Source organism: Thalassophryne amazonica, chromosome 14 (genome assembly GCF_902500255.1).
Source record: "Thalassophryne amazonica chromosome 14, fThaAma1.1, whole genome shotgun sequence".
NCBI classification, from domain to species: domain Eukaryota; kingdom Metazoa; phylum Chordata; class Actinopteri; order Batrachoidiformes; family Batrachoididae; genus Thalassophryne; species Thalassophryne amazonica.
The window spans coordinates 98,685,532-98,701,605 of record NC_047116.1 but is presented as its reverse complement, the minus strand read 5'-3'; the positions used below and the strand labels follow the sequence as shown (position 1 = coordinate 98,701,605).

Below are 16,074 nucleotides of genomic sequence, written 5' to 3'. Positions count from 1 at the left end.
AGTCAACTGTGTGCCTTTTTTTTTGCTGAATAACAGCCTGCAGAACAAAACTCTGACAAATACACTGTTTGTGTCCTCGTCACTTGGACCTTTGGCCTTTGCCGAGCTGCTGTTTAGCCTGACTTCAGATGGAGCTGGTCCAGGGGTAGGTACCTGAGCAGAGCAGGCCTTTGTGGCGAGCACAGGAGAAGTCATCGCACTCGCAGAAGCTGCCATAGATCTTGCCAAACTCGGACTGGTAGCACAGGCACTGGTTGCAGATGCAATCCCCTCGACCGCTGCACACCTGCTTCCCGTCAGCTTCTCGACAAGCGTTCAGATACAAGCTGTTGGACTCACCCTCCTGGCACTCACAGCGGGCGCCCAGGTAGCCCGGCTCGCAGTGACATGTCCCACACTTGTAAGAACCTGCAAGAGGAGGCGCCACATGACTGCATCCACCACAGTGTTACTCAACTACCTCAGGTTTCCAAAGGTTCTGCTAAGTTCCAGATATTCCACAGGTGTCTTACTTACAACATACCCAAAGACAGAGGAAGCATTTCAGGTCCTAGAATCATTTGTTATCTAGTCCAGCTTTGTAACCCCACACATCTATCTCAGCATTCTCATTTCATTTCCTGCACTCTGTCTCATGTTAGTTGTTCTAAAAAGCATTGAGTATTTTCCATTTTTGTTGAAACCCCACTGGTGAGAGTCAGAGTTTAGTCCTTTCCCCCACGCTAAGAGTTACTGGACTACACTAGTCAAATGCTTGTCTTAGTGAGTCGTACCAATGGAGCTACAGATGGTGCTGTTGGTCTGTGCGGTGCGGCTGCAGCCACAGTCACACTGGTAGTCCACAGCCACCTCCAGACGATCTTTGAAGCCCACCGGCTTGATGGTGAAACTCTGGTCGGTGCCACGGAGAGGGCAGCTCCTGGCCTCCACAGTCACATTAAATGATACCTTCAAAGGAAACGGGAGCACGAGTACATGAAGACAGCACCGGATGTTCTGGACAGCATTTCACAAGAAATAAAAGGCCAGTTTAAATATTATAGGCATCATTTTCATCTTTGTTCCCAAACTTGTAAGTATGATATCTTGAAACATGGAAAAGGAGAGCGTTTAACACAGGTTTCACTTCATACTGATACAATTCTAGAGTAGCAATAACACCAGTGATTCCAGGCACAGGATCACACATAGGGAGGCAGGTATGGGTCAGAGATGACTTACTGTAAATGGAGATATCAGGGGAGGAGGGAGAAGGAGACACGGGGTTACCAGGAGAACCTGGGAACCCCAGGCAGGAGTTTGAGACAAGGCTAGTAACAGTGGGAGGCTGCTGGCACTAAAGACCGGATGGAACAGGATCAATTAAGAACACAGAGGGGACTGGTTAAGAACCAGAATGGAGAAAATGGAAAAAGGAAGAAGAGAGGCAAATTGCTGAGCAGAAGAACAAGGGAAAGCCCCTGACAGCCAAAGATAAAAAGAAAGAGGAAATGCAGGTGGGCCACCATCACAGCAGACGAAAGACAGGCTGGGAGGTCACAGCATGGCAGAGAGTCAAATCTGGAGAAGTGACAGGGAAATGAAGACCAAGCACAGACGAGCAGTGGCGACCACCATAACCCCAAACAAAGACCAGATGTACCACTGTCCCCTACAGGACAGGAGCACAAACAGGTATGGTAGAGACCTAGAAGTCAGAAAACACTTCTCATGTTTTGGATTCAGCATAAGAGAAGTTTTGGTATGTTCTGTACTGAGTGAATCATATAACCTCGTACTCAAAGATGGCCTTGTTTGGATACAGCATGTCTTCTGATAACTGGGAATGTACTGTCCCGTCAGTGTTCACACATTAGGGATATATATATATATATTTTTTTTATCTTGCTCATGTTCTTACAAAACTAAAGCCCCTGTCACACATAGCAAGAATGTGCAGGAACCATGCCCGACATGGCAAATATGGCCATAATCCGACGCAGTCAGGAGGAAAAGAGGCATGGTCAGCTGTGTCAGAATGCACCTGGAGTACCTCGTCCACACCTGCACGATGGCATCCAAAGCGCATGCAGACAACAGGTAGATGATACAGACTGCTGTTACCTAGATTTACAGAATTTAATAGTATTTCATTAGGCGTGCTGATGAAACCCGTGATGTCTACAAAAAGCACAACCTGTTTATTTAATCCTGTACCAACAAAACTGTTTAAGGACCTGTGTCCAACTGTGCTAGAAATGATCAATCTGTCATTAACCTCCGATTCTGTTTTGAAGTGTTTTAAATCTGCAGTGATTAAACCATGACTTAAGAAATCAAATCTTGACCCTAGTGTACTGAAAAAGTACAGGCCGATATCAAATCTATCATTCTGCTCCAAAATTTTAGAAAAGGTGGTTTCACGGCAGCTTATAGACCACCTCACTGAGAATGATCTTTTTGAGCCATTCCAGTCTGCTTTTAGGAAATATCACTCCACAGAGACAATGCTCATTAAAGTGGTGAATGATCTTCTGTGCGCAATGGACTCAGACACCACAATGGTTTTGGTGTTGTTAGATCTTAGTGCTGCGTTTGATACCGTGAATCATATTTTGCTCGACAGGTTGGAGAATCATTTTGGGATTACTGGAAATGCCCTTGCATGGTTGACGTCATACCTGTCCAGTAGTTCTCAATGTGTTTTGTATACTAACACTACCTCTAACCTTGGTGACATGAGATTCGGGGTTTCACAGGGATATGTTTTAGGCCCCTTGCTTTTCTCCCTGTATGTAGCAGCCCTTGGGCATATACTGTGCCATTTTGGGATTGCCTTTCATTGTTATGCTGAGGATACTCAGTTGTACGTGCCAATAACTGCAGGAAATCTCATTTCCATAAAATCCCTGGAGGACTGTCTTCTATCAGTGAGAAGCTGGATGCCTAGTAACTTCCTACTTTTAAACTCTGATAAGACTGAAATGATGGTTCTTGGTCCAGTGAGACATCGGCATCAATTTGACCAGTTAATGCTCAGCCTGGGTTCGTGTGTTATACATCACACTGACAAAGTGCGGAGTAATTTCTGATCCCACATTATCCTTTGACCTCCACATCAGGGATGTTACTAGGACTGCTTTTTTTCCATCTGCGAAATATAGCGATGATCCTCCCCATTCTGTCTATGGCTGATGCTGAGACCCTGAGTCATGCTTTTGTTTCTTCTAGATTAGATTATTGTAACATCCTATTTTCAGGGTTGCTGCAGTTCAGCATTAGGGGTCTTCAGCTGGTTCAGAATACTCCTGCCAGATTTTTGACATGAAGCAGAAGGTTTGAACATATCGCACCCATTTTGACATCTTTGCGCTGGCTCCCTGTCTCTGTGAGAGCAGATTTTAAGGTTTTGTTATTAACTTATAAAGTTGTTCATGGACTGGTGCCGTTTTATCTGGTCGATCTCTTAAAACCCTACGTGCCAGCCCGGGCTTTGTGGTCCCAGGATGCAGGACTACTCTGTGTTCCCAGGGTGAAGAAGACGTCAATGGGTCAAAGAGCTTTTTATTATCGTGCACCCACCCTGTCGAACAGTCTTCCTGCAACTGTGAGGCAGTCGGAGTCCATGGACATTTTTAAGTCAAGACTTAAAACCTATTTTTATTCTCTTTCTTATGAATAGTCTGCTTTATTCTTTTACTTCTGTTTTTAATTATGTATTTGAATTTTTTAAACTCTATTTATTTAAAATTTTATATTGAACTGTTCTGTGTGAGGTGTCTTGAGATGGCTATTGTTGTGATTTGGTGCATTATAAGTTGATTAAATTGAATTAAACTGAATAAAGATCTTTTCATTCACCTCCAGCTCTGTTTCCTTGCTCCCTGCATTTGGGTCGGTAGCCTGACCAGTCCGGTCATGTCCGGACCTCTAACCATAACACATCTTCTCCTTGTAACCAAGGCTTTGAACCAGTTCGTGGAACGAAACCAAAACCAAAAACTTCATATTTTTTATGTTCCAGAACAGAACAACTTATTTAAAATAATGGAAACCAGTGATTTGTTCTTGAACACAGTCTCCAGTGAGAACTGGAGCTTTAACTGCTGATCCAAATAATGGGCTGCAGTGGGTTCGCGGTCGGTCCATTATTTTGGTACCACAGGCTTCTCTGCAAGGCGGACAGCAACAGAGTATCGTGTCTTTTAAAAATACAAAACACCCTGCTTCACTTTAAATACAAAATAAGTCTACTTCAGGTGATATAGACCCTCTTTCTCTTAAAAGACTTCATTTTACTCAGTGTCCCGTTTTGAACGTTGTAGCTTCAGAACGCTCTATTGTTGTCTTCACCAGTTATAACGCCACATACAGGTCTGGCATATACAGTATTTTCAGTGTCCCACAGCTGACATGGAACGCTATTAACCAGTTCGGGAATGATATTTTTTTTGTTCTAACTGGTTCGATTTTGGGGTGGAACCAAAAACTTGAAACATTAAAATACCATTTCTGTTCAGAACAAGCCAGTTGGGAATAAATTCTTGTTCATAGCCCTGCTTGTAACCACACCATTTTACCGGGCTCACTTTACTTCATACACATGTACACATATTGGTTGTACACACCAAAACACAAAGGCAGCATTTTAAGGTTTACACACTCTGGGACCTGTTTTCAAAAAGTTGCGTTTTTGGGCTCCAAAAGCATTGATTCCGTGTGGACGAAATGCTGATATAATACAAAACGTTTGTGGATACACTGAAACTCGTCTCCATGTAGATGGAACCAGCGGTTGTAGAAGGTCAAGGACACGCCCACGTCTGAGCTGACTGCTGCAGATTAATGGAATACTTTGGAAAGGAGGGGATTAAGTGGGATGGGGAAGAAATCTGTTCTTTGGTGCAGACATAGTAGATTATTCTGAATTGATCAAATCAACTATTAAAAGCTTATTTAACGTGTGCACTGTTGACAGAAGGTGGCAGTGCAGCACCCGAACACTACGGTGCCAAAATGAGGACATGAGACAGCTGAGTGTGCAGTCCTGCAGCACTGTGGGGAAGCCGTGCCACAGTCAAGTAAAATGTTCCGGGAACGCATAACATACTTAACGTTGTTAATAAGAGTCAAGCAAATGATCCTCGTGTTCTGTTCAAGTCTGTTATTTTTAGAAGATGCTGCAGTCACACTGACGGTTCTGTGACCGTAGGACACAAAAATAACTGTCAGTTGGCTCAAAGCAAGCTGTTCCAACTGAGCTCAACCCAAAAAATACAAGACGTGCAGAGGGCAGACTACTGACTGATGATACATGTACAGTTGTGCTCATAAGTTTACATACCCCGGCAGAATTTTTGGGGTTTTTTTGGCCATTTTTCACAGAATATGAATGATAACACAAAACCTTTTTTCCCCACTCATGGTTAGTGGTTGGATGAAGCAATTTATTGTCAAACAACTGTGTTTACTCTTTTAAAATCCTAATGACAACAGAAACGAGCCAAATGATCCTGATCAAAAGGTTGCCCCCTTTAACATCAATGACAGCTTGGAGCTTTAAGTGAGGAAGACAAGCGCACATCATCTGACTCTGCTAATTCTAGAAAGGCTTTAGTGCTCCTAACCAAACATCAGCAGATGTGAAGCCTGCATTTTGGAATCTGGCTGCACAGCCTGGAGTGAAGAGGACGAACAGATGAGAAACACAAGAGTAAAGTTTTCGCAGATGGAATTCTTATGACCGCTGATCTTTAAGGGTGAGTCCACAGAGCGAGCTAATCTGATTAAAACGTTTCCACTTTGTTTGGACAGAAGAAGTTTTTGTTCCAGATGCAGAATCCTGCTTCTTTTAGGGTTTGTGGATTTTCTTTGTGTGCTTGTTGAAATGCAGCGTGCACGCCCGGTTACAGGCAGCGGGTCCACGGTCTGATCTGCATCCTGATTGGACAGGGGCCAGGCTGGCACTGGGTGATCCCTGTTAGCCTGGAAGCCCATTCAATGCTGTAAAGAAAAGAGGAAGCTCAATCCGCCAATCAAGTTTCCAGCGCTCCACCAACTGTTCCCATGGTGAATTCATCCAGACTACAGACGCCCAGAGAGGAGTTTGTGTGAGTGTCGAGTTCTCTATGGAATACAGAGCAACACCAAAAACACACTTTGCTGTTTGTGTGAGCAAAAACTGCCATCTTAGCTGTGAAGATCTTAAAGTGACCACTTAAGACGTCAGACACAAAGGTCCAGGCAGCCGGGGATTTATCAAAACTCTGAGTCACGGCAAACACACAAACAACATGGAAAAAAGACATGAGTAATTAAACAAATTGTTTTTTGATTAAATTAAATGAGATTTTCTACCATGACCACCAGAACCACCGCTGCCACCAACCACATCACATGGCATCAGCCACGGCCGGAGGGAATCCCAACTCATGACAAGAAAAAGGAAAGTAGTTCAGAGTGACAGCGTTCTATGTGTGAACCCTACTGGGCCATGCCAAGGCTATAAGACCCAAATGCAGTCGACGTTGTCTCCTCGGTGAACCCAAAACCTAACAAAGTAATCCTCCTCTGTGATTTTAACAACAGAGTCAGCACAGAACACCAAAACTGAAATGGTGTGACTGGGCCCCATGGTGTAGGGAACTGCAGCAGTAGTGGCCTCTCCACATCATCAACACCTTCGTCTGAGTGCCTATCCATTAAAGAAAGAACTGCCTGGACGCACCTGCACGCTAAACACTGGAACCTGACTATGTCATCACCAGGAGGCAGGACACACAGGATGCTAAGGCTACCAGCTGTGTGTGGAGCGGACTGTTGGACTCATCTACTTTTTAAAAACACCGGTAATAGACAGACTGCACTGAAGAATGACTGTTTTTGTACAATACATTTATTGATGTAAAGCACACTGTTAGGTGTCATTTGGACTTTAAAAACAGCCAAAAGTAGTCCAGACATGCTGAGATTCTGCTTCCTGTGAAAGCATTTACAGGTCCCAAACAAACTTCCTGTTTGTTTGGGACCTGGGTTAGGGTTAGACCTGTAAATGAGACTGCAGTTTTAAGCTGAACTTTCTAAATGTTATCATCTGCTGTTGCTTCTGTGCACTGCACCTCACTTCAACAAACTTTAATGAACTACTGCTGCTTTGCTTTTTGTTATTAACACAGTTAACATTCCAAGTTACACAAGCTACACAGTTCCCTTCCAAGATGGCGCCACGTGAAGGCGCCCTGGTATTCTGGTGCTCCCTGTTTTTGTCTGTTTTTGTGCGTGAATCGTGTGTCATCGTGTCCCTACACCTGCGAGGAGCTTCTAAACATCAAATCATCAACACCCAGGGACATTACGCCAGTTTTTTTAGTGCCTGCAGCTGAACTGGTTCACTTTTTGGCCAAAAAAGTGAGACGACGGCAGAGAGGAAAACGAGCTGGAGCTCTCGTGCACCTCAGAAGAAGGGGCACGCGCACGCCCCTACCTGGGATATTTCTCTCCAACGTCCGCTCACAAGATGGATGACCTGGCACTGTTGATGAAGAAGAATAGAGATTTCTCCTCATCTTGTGTACTGTGCTTCACGGAGACGTGGTTAAATGCACAGACACCGGACTGCGCGCTCCAACTAGAGGGATTCCAACTCCTCCGCGCAGACAGAGACCGAGCACTCTCTGGTGGAAAAACTACAACGCCTGGTGCTCCGATGTGACTGTGATCTCCCAACACTGCTGTCCCTCTCTGGAATATCTCCTCATAAACTGCAGACCGTTCTACTCTCCACGTGAGTTTAACTCTTTCAAACTTTGCTCTGTGTATATTCCACCGAGCGCGGACGTGCATGAGGCCGAGCGCGCGCTCGCGGATCAGATTATGAGCGTGGAGAGACTTTCCGGACTCTCGTTATAATTCTCGGTGATTTTAACAAAGGGAATCTCAGTCAGGAATTACCAAAATACAAACAGTTTGTTAAATGCCCGACCAGAGAAGGGAGCACGTTAGATCATTGTTACACGACAGTGAGCGGTGCCTACCGCGCGGTGGCCCGTACAGCTTTGGGACTCTCAGATCACGTGACGGTCCACTTGATCCCCACGTACAGACAGAGACTTAAACTCTCTAAACCTGTTGTGAGGACGTCTAAAGTGTGGAGCAATGAAGCTGTAGAGGAGCTACGCGCGTGCTTGGGCACTACGGATTGGGATATGTCTGAGGCTTCAACAGACAGTCTAGATGACTACACGGACACTGTGACGTCATATATTCATTTCTGTGAAGACAGCATCATCCCACAGCGTACCAGGGTGAGATATAACAATGACAAGCCCTGGTTCACACCTAAACTCCAGCAGCTCCGTCAGCAGAAAGAGGTGGCTTTCAGAGAAGGAGACAGAGACAGCTATAGAGGTGCAAAGTACAGATTTAGCAAGGAGGTGGCAAAGGCTAAATCCATGTACAGTTCACGTCTGCAGCAAAGGTTCTCTGCCAACGACTCGGCCTCTGTGTGGAGGGGGTTGAAAGAGATCACCAACTACAAGCCCAAAGCACCTCGTTCTATTGACGACCTCAAACTGGCCAACGACCTGAACGTCTTCTATTCACGGTTTGAAGACAAGGACTCACACCTCCCCACCCCCCACATAACTGGATATTCAAACACTCTGGACCTCCCCCCTCTCACTACTGCCCTCCCCACTCCCCCTGTTGCCCTCTCGGTCCAAGAGGAGGACGTGAGGAGACATTTCAAAAGGCTGAATCCACGTAAGGCCCCGGGCCCAGACTGCGTCTCTCCTGCCACCCTGAGACACTGCGCTGATGAGCTGGCCCCAGTCTTCACGGGGATCTTCAACACCTCCCTGGAGTCATGCCATGTTCCAGTCTGTTTCAAGTCCTCAATCATAGTTCCAGTCCCCAAGAAACCACGCGTCACTGGACTTAATGACTACAGGCCTGTGGCTCTCACGTCTGTAGTCATGAAGACATTCGAACGCCTTGTTTTATCCCACCTGAAGTCCACCACCGACCCCCTCCTGGCCCCCCTGCAGTTTACCTACAGAGCCAACAGGTCTGTAGATGATGCCATAAACCTGGTCCTGCACTCCATCCTGCAGCACCTGGACTCCCCAGGAACCTACGCTAGGATCCTGTTTGTGGACTTCAGCTCTGCATTCAACACCATCCTTCCAGCTTTGCTCCAGGACAAGCTTTCTCTGCTCCACGTGCCCAACTCCACCTGCAGGTGGATCACAGACTTCCTGATGGACCGGAGTCAGCGTGTGAGGCTGGGAAAGAATGTCTCGAACACTCGGGCTCTCAGCACAGGATCTCCACAGGGCTGTGTCCTTTCCCCTCTGCTCTTCTAACTTTACACTAAGTGCTGCACCTCCAGCCACGACTCTGTAAAGCTCATCAAGTCTGCGGACGACACCACCCTCATCGGACTCATTTCGGACGGGGATGAGTCTGCCTACAGGAGGGAGGTGGACCGGCTGGTGACCTGGTGCAGCAGCAACAACTTGGAGCTCAAGCCCAGAAAACAGTGGAGATGATCGTGGACTTCAGGAAAGCCACAGCCCCCCCCGCCCTCCCTCGCCCTCACCAACAGCCCCATCACCACTGTGGTCTGTCACCGCTTCCTCGGCACCACCATCACCCAGGACCTCAAGTGGGAGTCAATCATCAGCTCCCTCATCAAGAAGGCCCAGCAGAGGATGTACTTCCTGCGGCAGCTGAAGAAGGCCAAGCTGCCTGTCCAGCTGATGGTGCAGTTCTACACGGCCATCATCGATTCCATCCTCTGCTCCTCCATCATGGTGTGGTACGCCGGGGCCACAGCCAGGGACAGACACAGACTGCAGCGCATTGTGGCCTCTGCTGAGAAGGTGATCGGCTGTAGCCTTCCATCTCTCCACGACCTGCACATCTCCAGGACTCTGGGCCGAGCAGGTCGGATCACAGCTGACCCTTCTCACCCTGCACACAGTCTGTTCAAACCACTCCCCTCGGGCGCCATAAGAACAGTTTCTTCCCCTCTGCCGTTAGACTCATGAACACCTCATAACTCAGTCACCTTAAGCTTAACTCTGTCACTTTATCATTTTATCACGGGTCACTTTAGACAGTGTACTTTGGTTTTTAATTGCACTCCTCCCACTGCACTGTTTTTTCTGTTTCTCTGTTTTTCTGTTGCACACAGCCTTTCATATTTCTTTTTTTTTATCTTATATTTTATCTTATTTTGACACATATGTTATATTTTATCCTAGCATTTTATCTCTTCTTAATGTTGCACCATTGTACCGAAGCAAATTCCTAGTCTGTGAATCCTGTTCACTGGCAATGGCAATAAACTTATTCTGATTCTGAACATTTATTTTCCATCCTTAGCGTCTAACACTTCAGTCACTTTAACACTGAGCTGCGTCTTTTTCAAATGGTGTGTGTTTGTTGGTTTTAGATGGTGCAACAGACTCACAGTGTCTCCAATAATTAAGTCGGCACACTTCCTGAGGCCCGGCAGTGGCTGTCCGTCCTGGCAGGTGGCGCTGAAGGACAGGCTCAGTTCCTCTGGGTGATCCCACACCGTCAGCTCCACTTTGGAGCGGATGTTCTGAGATCAGAGGGCGAGACACAACAGCACTCAGAGCTGCACCAAAAAACTGATTACTCTGTCTTTATTTAGACATTATTCATGCCTTATGACAAGAACAAAGCTGCTTCAAAAGTCCATAAATACTTGGACAGTATGTTGTCTCTGTTCACCACCACAGTGGAGTCCAAATCAAACAGTCCAGATGATCTTGTGGTGGTAACTTTCAGCTTTAATTCTAAAACATTACAGAACCATTCAGGAATGAAACATTGTTATACACAGGCTGTCCATTTTCACCGGTAAGTGAACTAACTAAATATAAACATGATCAGGAACACAAATCATCACTTTCATGGCCAGTTTTCTTCAAATTTGTACGGTGCAAGTGGAAAGTATTCACAGCACTTCACCTTTTCTGCATTTTGCTATGTTACAGCCTTTTTCCAAAATGGATGAAATTCATTTTTCCCCCTCAAAATTCTACTCACAACAACCCCATAATGACAATTTTTTAAATGAATTTTGCAAATAAAAAAAACAAAAACAAAACAAAAACTAAAAGCTAAAAAAATCACATGTACATACATATTCACAGTCTTTGCCATGAAGTTCTAAATTGAGCTCAGGTGCCTCCTGTTTCCACTGATCATCCTTTAGATGTTTCTACAGCTTAACTGGAGTCCACCTGGGGTAAATTCAGTTGATTGGACATGATTTGGAAAGACACACACTTGTCTACATATAAGGTCCCACAGTTGACAGTCAGAGCACAAACCAAGCATGAAGTCAAAGGAATTGTCTGTAGACCTCAGAGACAGGATTGTCTGGAGACACAAATGTGGGGAAGGGTACAGAAACATTTCTGCTGCTTTGAAGGTCCCAGTGAGCACAGTGGCCTCCATCATCTGTAAATGGAAGAAGTTCAGATCCACCAGGACTCTTCCTAGAGCTGGACGCCCGTCTAAACTGAGTGATCGGGAGAGTAGCAGCTTAGTCAGGGTTGTAACCTCATGGTCACTCTGTCAGAGCTCCAGCAATTCTCTGTGGAGAGAGAAGAACCTTCCAGAAGGACAACCATCTCTGCAGCAATCCACCAATCAGGCCTGTATGGTAGAGTGTCCAGACGGAAGCCACTCCTTAGTAAAAAACACATGGCAGCCCACCTGGAGTTTGACAAAAGACACCTGAAGGACTCTCAGACCAGGAGAAACAAAATTCTCTGGTCTGATGAGACAAACATTGAACTCTTTGGCGTCATGTTTGGAGGAAACCAGGCACCATCCCTACAGTGAAGCATGGTGGTGGCAGCATCATGCTGTGGGGATGTTTTTCAGCAGCAGGAACTGGGAGACTAGTCAGGATTGAGGGAAAGATGAATGCAGCAATGTAAATCAAATCAAATCAATTTTATTTATATAGCGCCAAATCACAACAAACAGTTGCCCCAAGGCACTTTATATTGTAAAGCAAGGCCATACAATAATTACAGAAAAACCCCAACGGTCAAAACGACCCCCTGTGAGCAAGCACTTGGCAACAGTGGGAAGGAAAAAATCCCTTTTAACAGGAAGAAACCTCCAGCAGAACCAAGCTCAGGGAGGGGCAGTCTTCTGCTGGGACTGGTTGGGGCTGAGGGAGAGAACCAGGAAAAAGACATGCTGTGGAGGGGAGCAGAGATCAATCACTAATGATTAAATGCAAAGTGGTGCATACAGAGCAAAAAGAGAAAGAAACAGTGCATCATGGGAACCCCCCAGCAGTCTAAGTCTATAGCAGCATAACTAAGGGATGGTTCAGGGTCACCTGATCCAGCCCTAACTATAAGCTTTAGCAAAAAGGAAAGTTTTAAGCCTAATCTTAAAAGTAGAGAGGGTGTCTGTCTCCCTGATCTGAATTGGGAGCTGGTTCCACAGGAGAGGAGCCTGAAAGCTGAGCCTCCCATTCTACTCTTACAAACCCTAGGAACTACAAGTAAGCCTGCAGTCTGAGAGCGAAGCGCTCTATTGGGGTGATATGGTACTATGAGGTCCCTAAGATAAGATGGGACCTGATTATTCAAAACCTTATAAGTAAGAAGAAGAGAGGCCAATATGGGTGAAATATGCTCTATCCTTCTAGTCCCCGTCAGTACTCTAGCTGCAGCATTTTGAATTAACTGATTGAAGGCTTTTCAGGGAACTTTTAGGACAACCTGATAATAATGAATTACAATAGTCCAGCCTAGAGGAAATAAATGCATGAATTAGTTTTTCAGCATCACTCTGAGACAAGACCTTTCTAATTTTAGAGATATTGCGTAAATGCAAAAAAGCAGTCCTACATATTTGTTTAATATGCGCATTGAAGGACATATCCTGTTCAAAAATGACTCCAAGATTTCTCACAGTATTACTAGAGGTCAGGGTAATGCCATCCAGAGTAAGGATCTGGTTAGACACCATGTTTCTAAGATTTGTGGGGCCAAGTACAATAACTTCAGTTTTATCTGAGTTTAAAAGCAGGAAATTAGAGGTCATCCATGTCTTTATGTCTGTAAGACAATCCTGCAGTTTAGCTAATTGGTGTGTGTCCTCTGGCTTCATGGATAGATAAAGCTGGGTATCATCTGCATAACAATGAAAATTTAAGCAATGCTGTCTAATAATACTGCCTAAGGGAAACATGTATAAAGTGAATAAAATTGGTCCTAGCACAGAACCTTGTGGAACTCCATAATTAACCTTAGTCTGTGAAGAAGATTCCCCATTTACATGAACAAATTGTAATCTATTAGATAAATATGATTCAAACCACTGCAGCGCAGTGCCTTTAATACCTATGGCATGCTCTAATCTCTGTAATAAAATTTTATGGTCAACAGTATCAAAAGCAGCACTGAGGTCTAACAGAACAAGCACAGAGATGAGTCCACTGTCTGAGGCCATAAGAAGATCATTTTTAACCTTCACTAATGCTGTTTCTGTACTATGATGAATTCTAAAACCTGACTGAAACTCTTCAAATAGACCATTCCTCTGCAGATGATCAGTTAGCTGTTTTACAACTACCCTTCAAGAATTTTTGAGAGAAAAGGAAGGTTGAAGATTGGCCTATAATTAGCTAAGATAGCTGGGTCAAGTGATGGCTTTTTAAGTAATGGTTTAATTACTGCCACCTTAAAAGCCTGTGGTACATAGCCAACTAATAAAGATAGACTGATCATATTTAAGATCGAAGCATTAAATAATGGTAGGGCTTCCTTGAGCAGCCTGGTAGGAATGGGGTCTAATAGACATGTTGATGGTTTGGAGGAAGTAACTAATGAAAATAACTCAGAGCATTCGGAGAGAAAGAGTCTAACCAAATACCGGCATCACTGAAAGCAACCAAAGATAACGATATGTCTTTGGGATGGTTATGAGTAATTTTTTCTCTAATAGTTAAAATTTTATTAGCAAAGAAAGTCATGAAGTCATTACTAGTTAAAGTTAAAGGAATACTCGGCTCAATAGAGCTCTGACTCTTTGTCAGCCTGGCTACAGTGCTGAAAAGAAACCTGGGGTTGTTCTTATTTTCTTCAATTAGTGATGAGTAGTAAGAAGTCCTAGCTTTACGGAGGGCTTTTTTTTTATAGAGCAACAGACTCTTTTTCCAGGCTAAGTGAAGATCTTCTAAATCAGTGAGACGCCATTTCCTCTCCAACTTACGGGTTATCTGCTTTAAACTGCAAGTTTGTGAGTTATACCACGGAGTCAGGCACTTCTGATTTAAGGCTCTCTTTTTCAGAGGAGCTACTGCATCCAAAGTTGTCTTCAATGAGGATGTAAAACTATTGACGAGATACTCTATCTCACTTACAGAGGTTAGGTAGCTACTCTGCACTGTGTTGGTATATGGCATTAGAGAACATAAAGAAGGAATCATATCCTTAAACCTAGTTACAGCGCTTTCTGAAAGACTTCTAGTGTAATGAAACTTATTCCCCACTGCTGGGTAGTCCATCAGAGTAAATGTAAATGTTATTAAGAAATGATCAGACAGAAGGGAGTTTTCAGGGAATACTGTTAAGTCTTCAATTTCCATACCATAAGTCAGAACAAGATCTAAGATATGATTAAAGTGGTGGGTGGACTCATTTACATTTTGAGCAAAGCCAATTGAGTCTAATAATAGATTAAATGCAGTGTTGAGGCTGTCATTCTCAGCATCTATGTGGATGTTAAATCGCCCACTATAATTATCTTATCTGAGCTAAGCACTAAGTCAGACAAAAGGTCTGAAAATTCACAGAGAAACTTACAGTAACAACAAATAAAACTGGTTTTTGGGACTTCCAATTTGGATGGACAAGACTAAGAGTCAAGCTTTCAAATGAATTAAAGCTCTGTCTGGGTTTTTGATTAATTAATAAGCTGGAATGGAAGATTGCTGCTAATCCTCCGCCTCGGCCCGTGCTACGAGCATTCTGACAGTGTGACTCGGGGGTGTTGACTCATTTAAACTAACATATTCATCCTGCTGTAACCAGGTTTCTGTAAGGCAGAATAAATCAATATGTTGATCAATTATTATATCATTTACTAACAGGGACTTAGAAGAGAGAGACCTAATGTTTAATAGACCACATTTAACTGTTTTAGTCTGTGGTGCAGTTGAAGGTACTATATTATTTTTTCTTTTTGAATTTTTATGTTTAAATAGATTTTTGCTGGTTATTGGTGGTCTGGGAGCAGGCACCGTCTCTACGGGATGGGGTAATGAGGGGATGGCAGGGGGAGAGAAGCTGCAGAGAGGTGTGTAAGACTACAACTCTGCTTCCTGGTCCCAACCCTGGATAGTCACGGTTTGGAGGATTTAAGAAAATTGGCCAGATTTCTAGAAATGAGAGCTGCTCCATCCAAAGTGGGATGGATGCCGTCTTTCCTAACAAGACCAGGTTTTCCCCAGAAGCTTTGCCAATTATCTATGAAGCCCACCTCATTTTTTGGACACCACTCAGACAGCCAGCAATTCAAGGAGAACATGCGGCTAAACAGAGTCCGACATTGTTTTTGCAAAGTTACACACCGATTCAATGTTAATTTTAGTGACCTCCGATTGGCGTAACCGGGTGTCATTACTGCCGACATGAATTACAATCTTACCAAATTTACGCTTAGCCTTAGCCAGCAGTTTCAAATTTCCTTCGATGTCGCCTGCTCTAGCCCCCGGAAGACATTTGACTATGGTTGCTGGTGTCGTTAACTTCACATTTCTCATAACAGAGTCGCCAATAACCAGAGTTTGTTCCTCGGCGGGTGTGTCGCTGAGTGTGGAAAAACGGTTAGAAATGTGAACGGGCTGGCGTGTACACGGGGCTTCTGTTTAGGGCTACGCTTCCTCCTCACAGTCGGCCTGCTTTCCTGGCTGCTCGGGATCTGCTGGAAGGGAACTAACGGCGGCTAAGCTACCTTGGTCCGCACCGACTACAGGGGCCTGGCTAGCTCTAGAATTTTTCACGGTGCGGAGCTTAGTCTCCAATTCAC

At 44.6% G+C, this 16,074-nt stretch overlaps 1 protein-coding gene across 1 annotated transcript in view; it reads right to left on the bottom strand.

Moving 5' to 3' along the window:
• itgb5 (integrin, beta 5) overlaps window positions 1-16,074 on the bottom strand; it is a 161,623-nt gene that overhangs the window by 70,170 nt on the left and 75,379 nt on the right. Inside the window, exons 9-11 of the mRNA XM_034186204.1 lie at window positions 10,454-10,588; window positions 774-948; window positions 154-408 (exon numbers count right to left, since the gene is read on the bottom strand). Of these exons, the coding sequence (XP_034042095.1) occupies window positions 154-408; window positions 774-948; window positions 10,454-10,588 (565 nt within the window). The remainder of the gene's footprint in view (window positions 1-153; window positions 409-773; window positions 949-10,453; window positions 10,589-16,074) is intronic.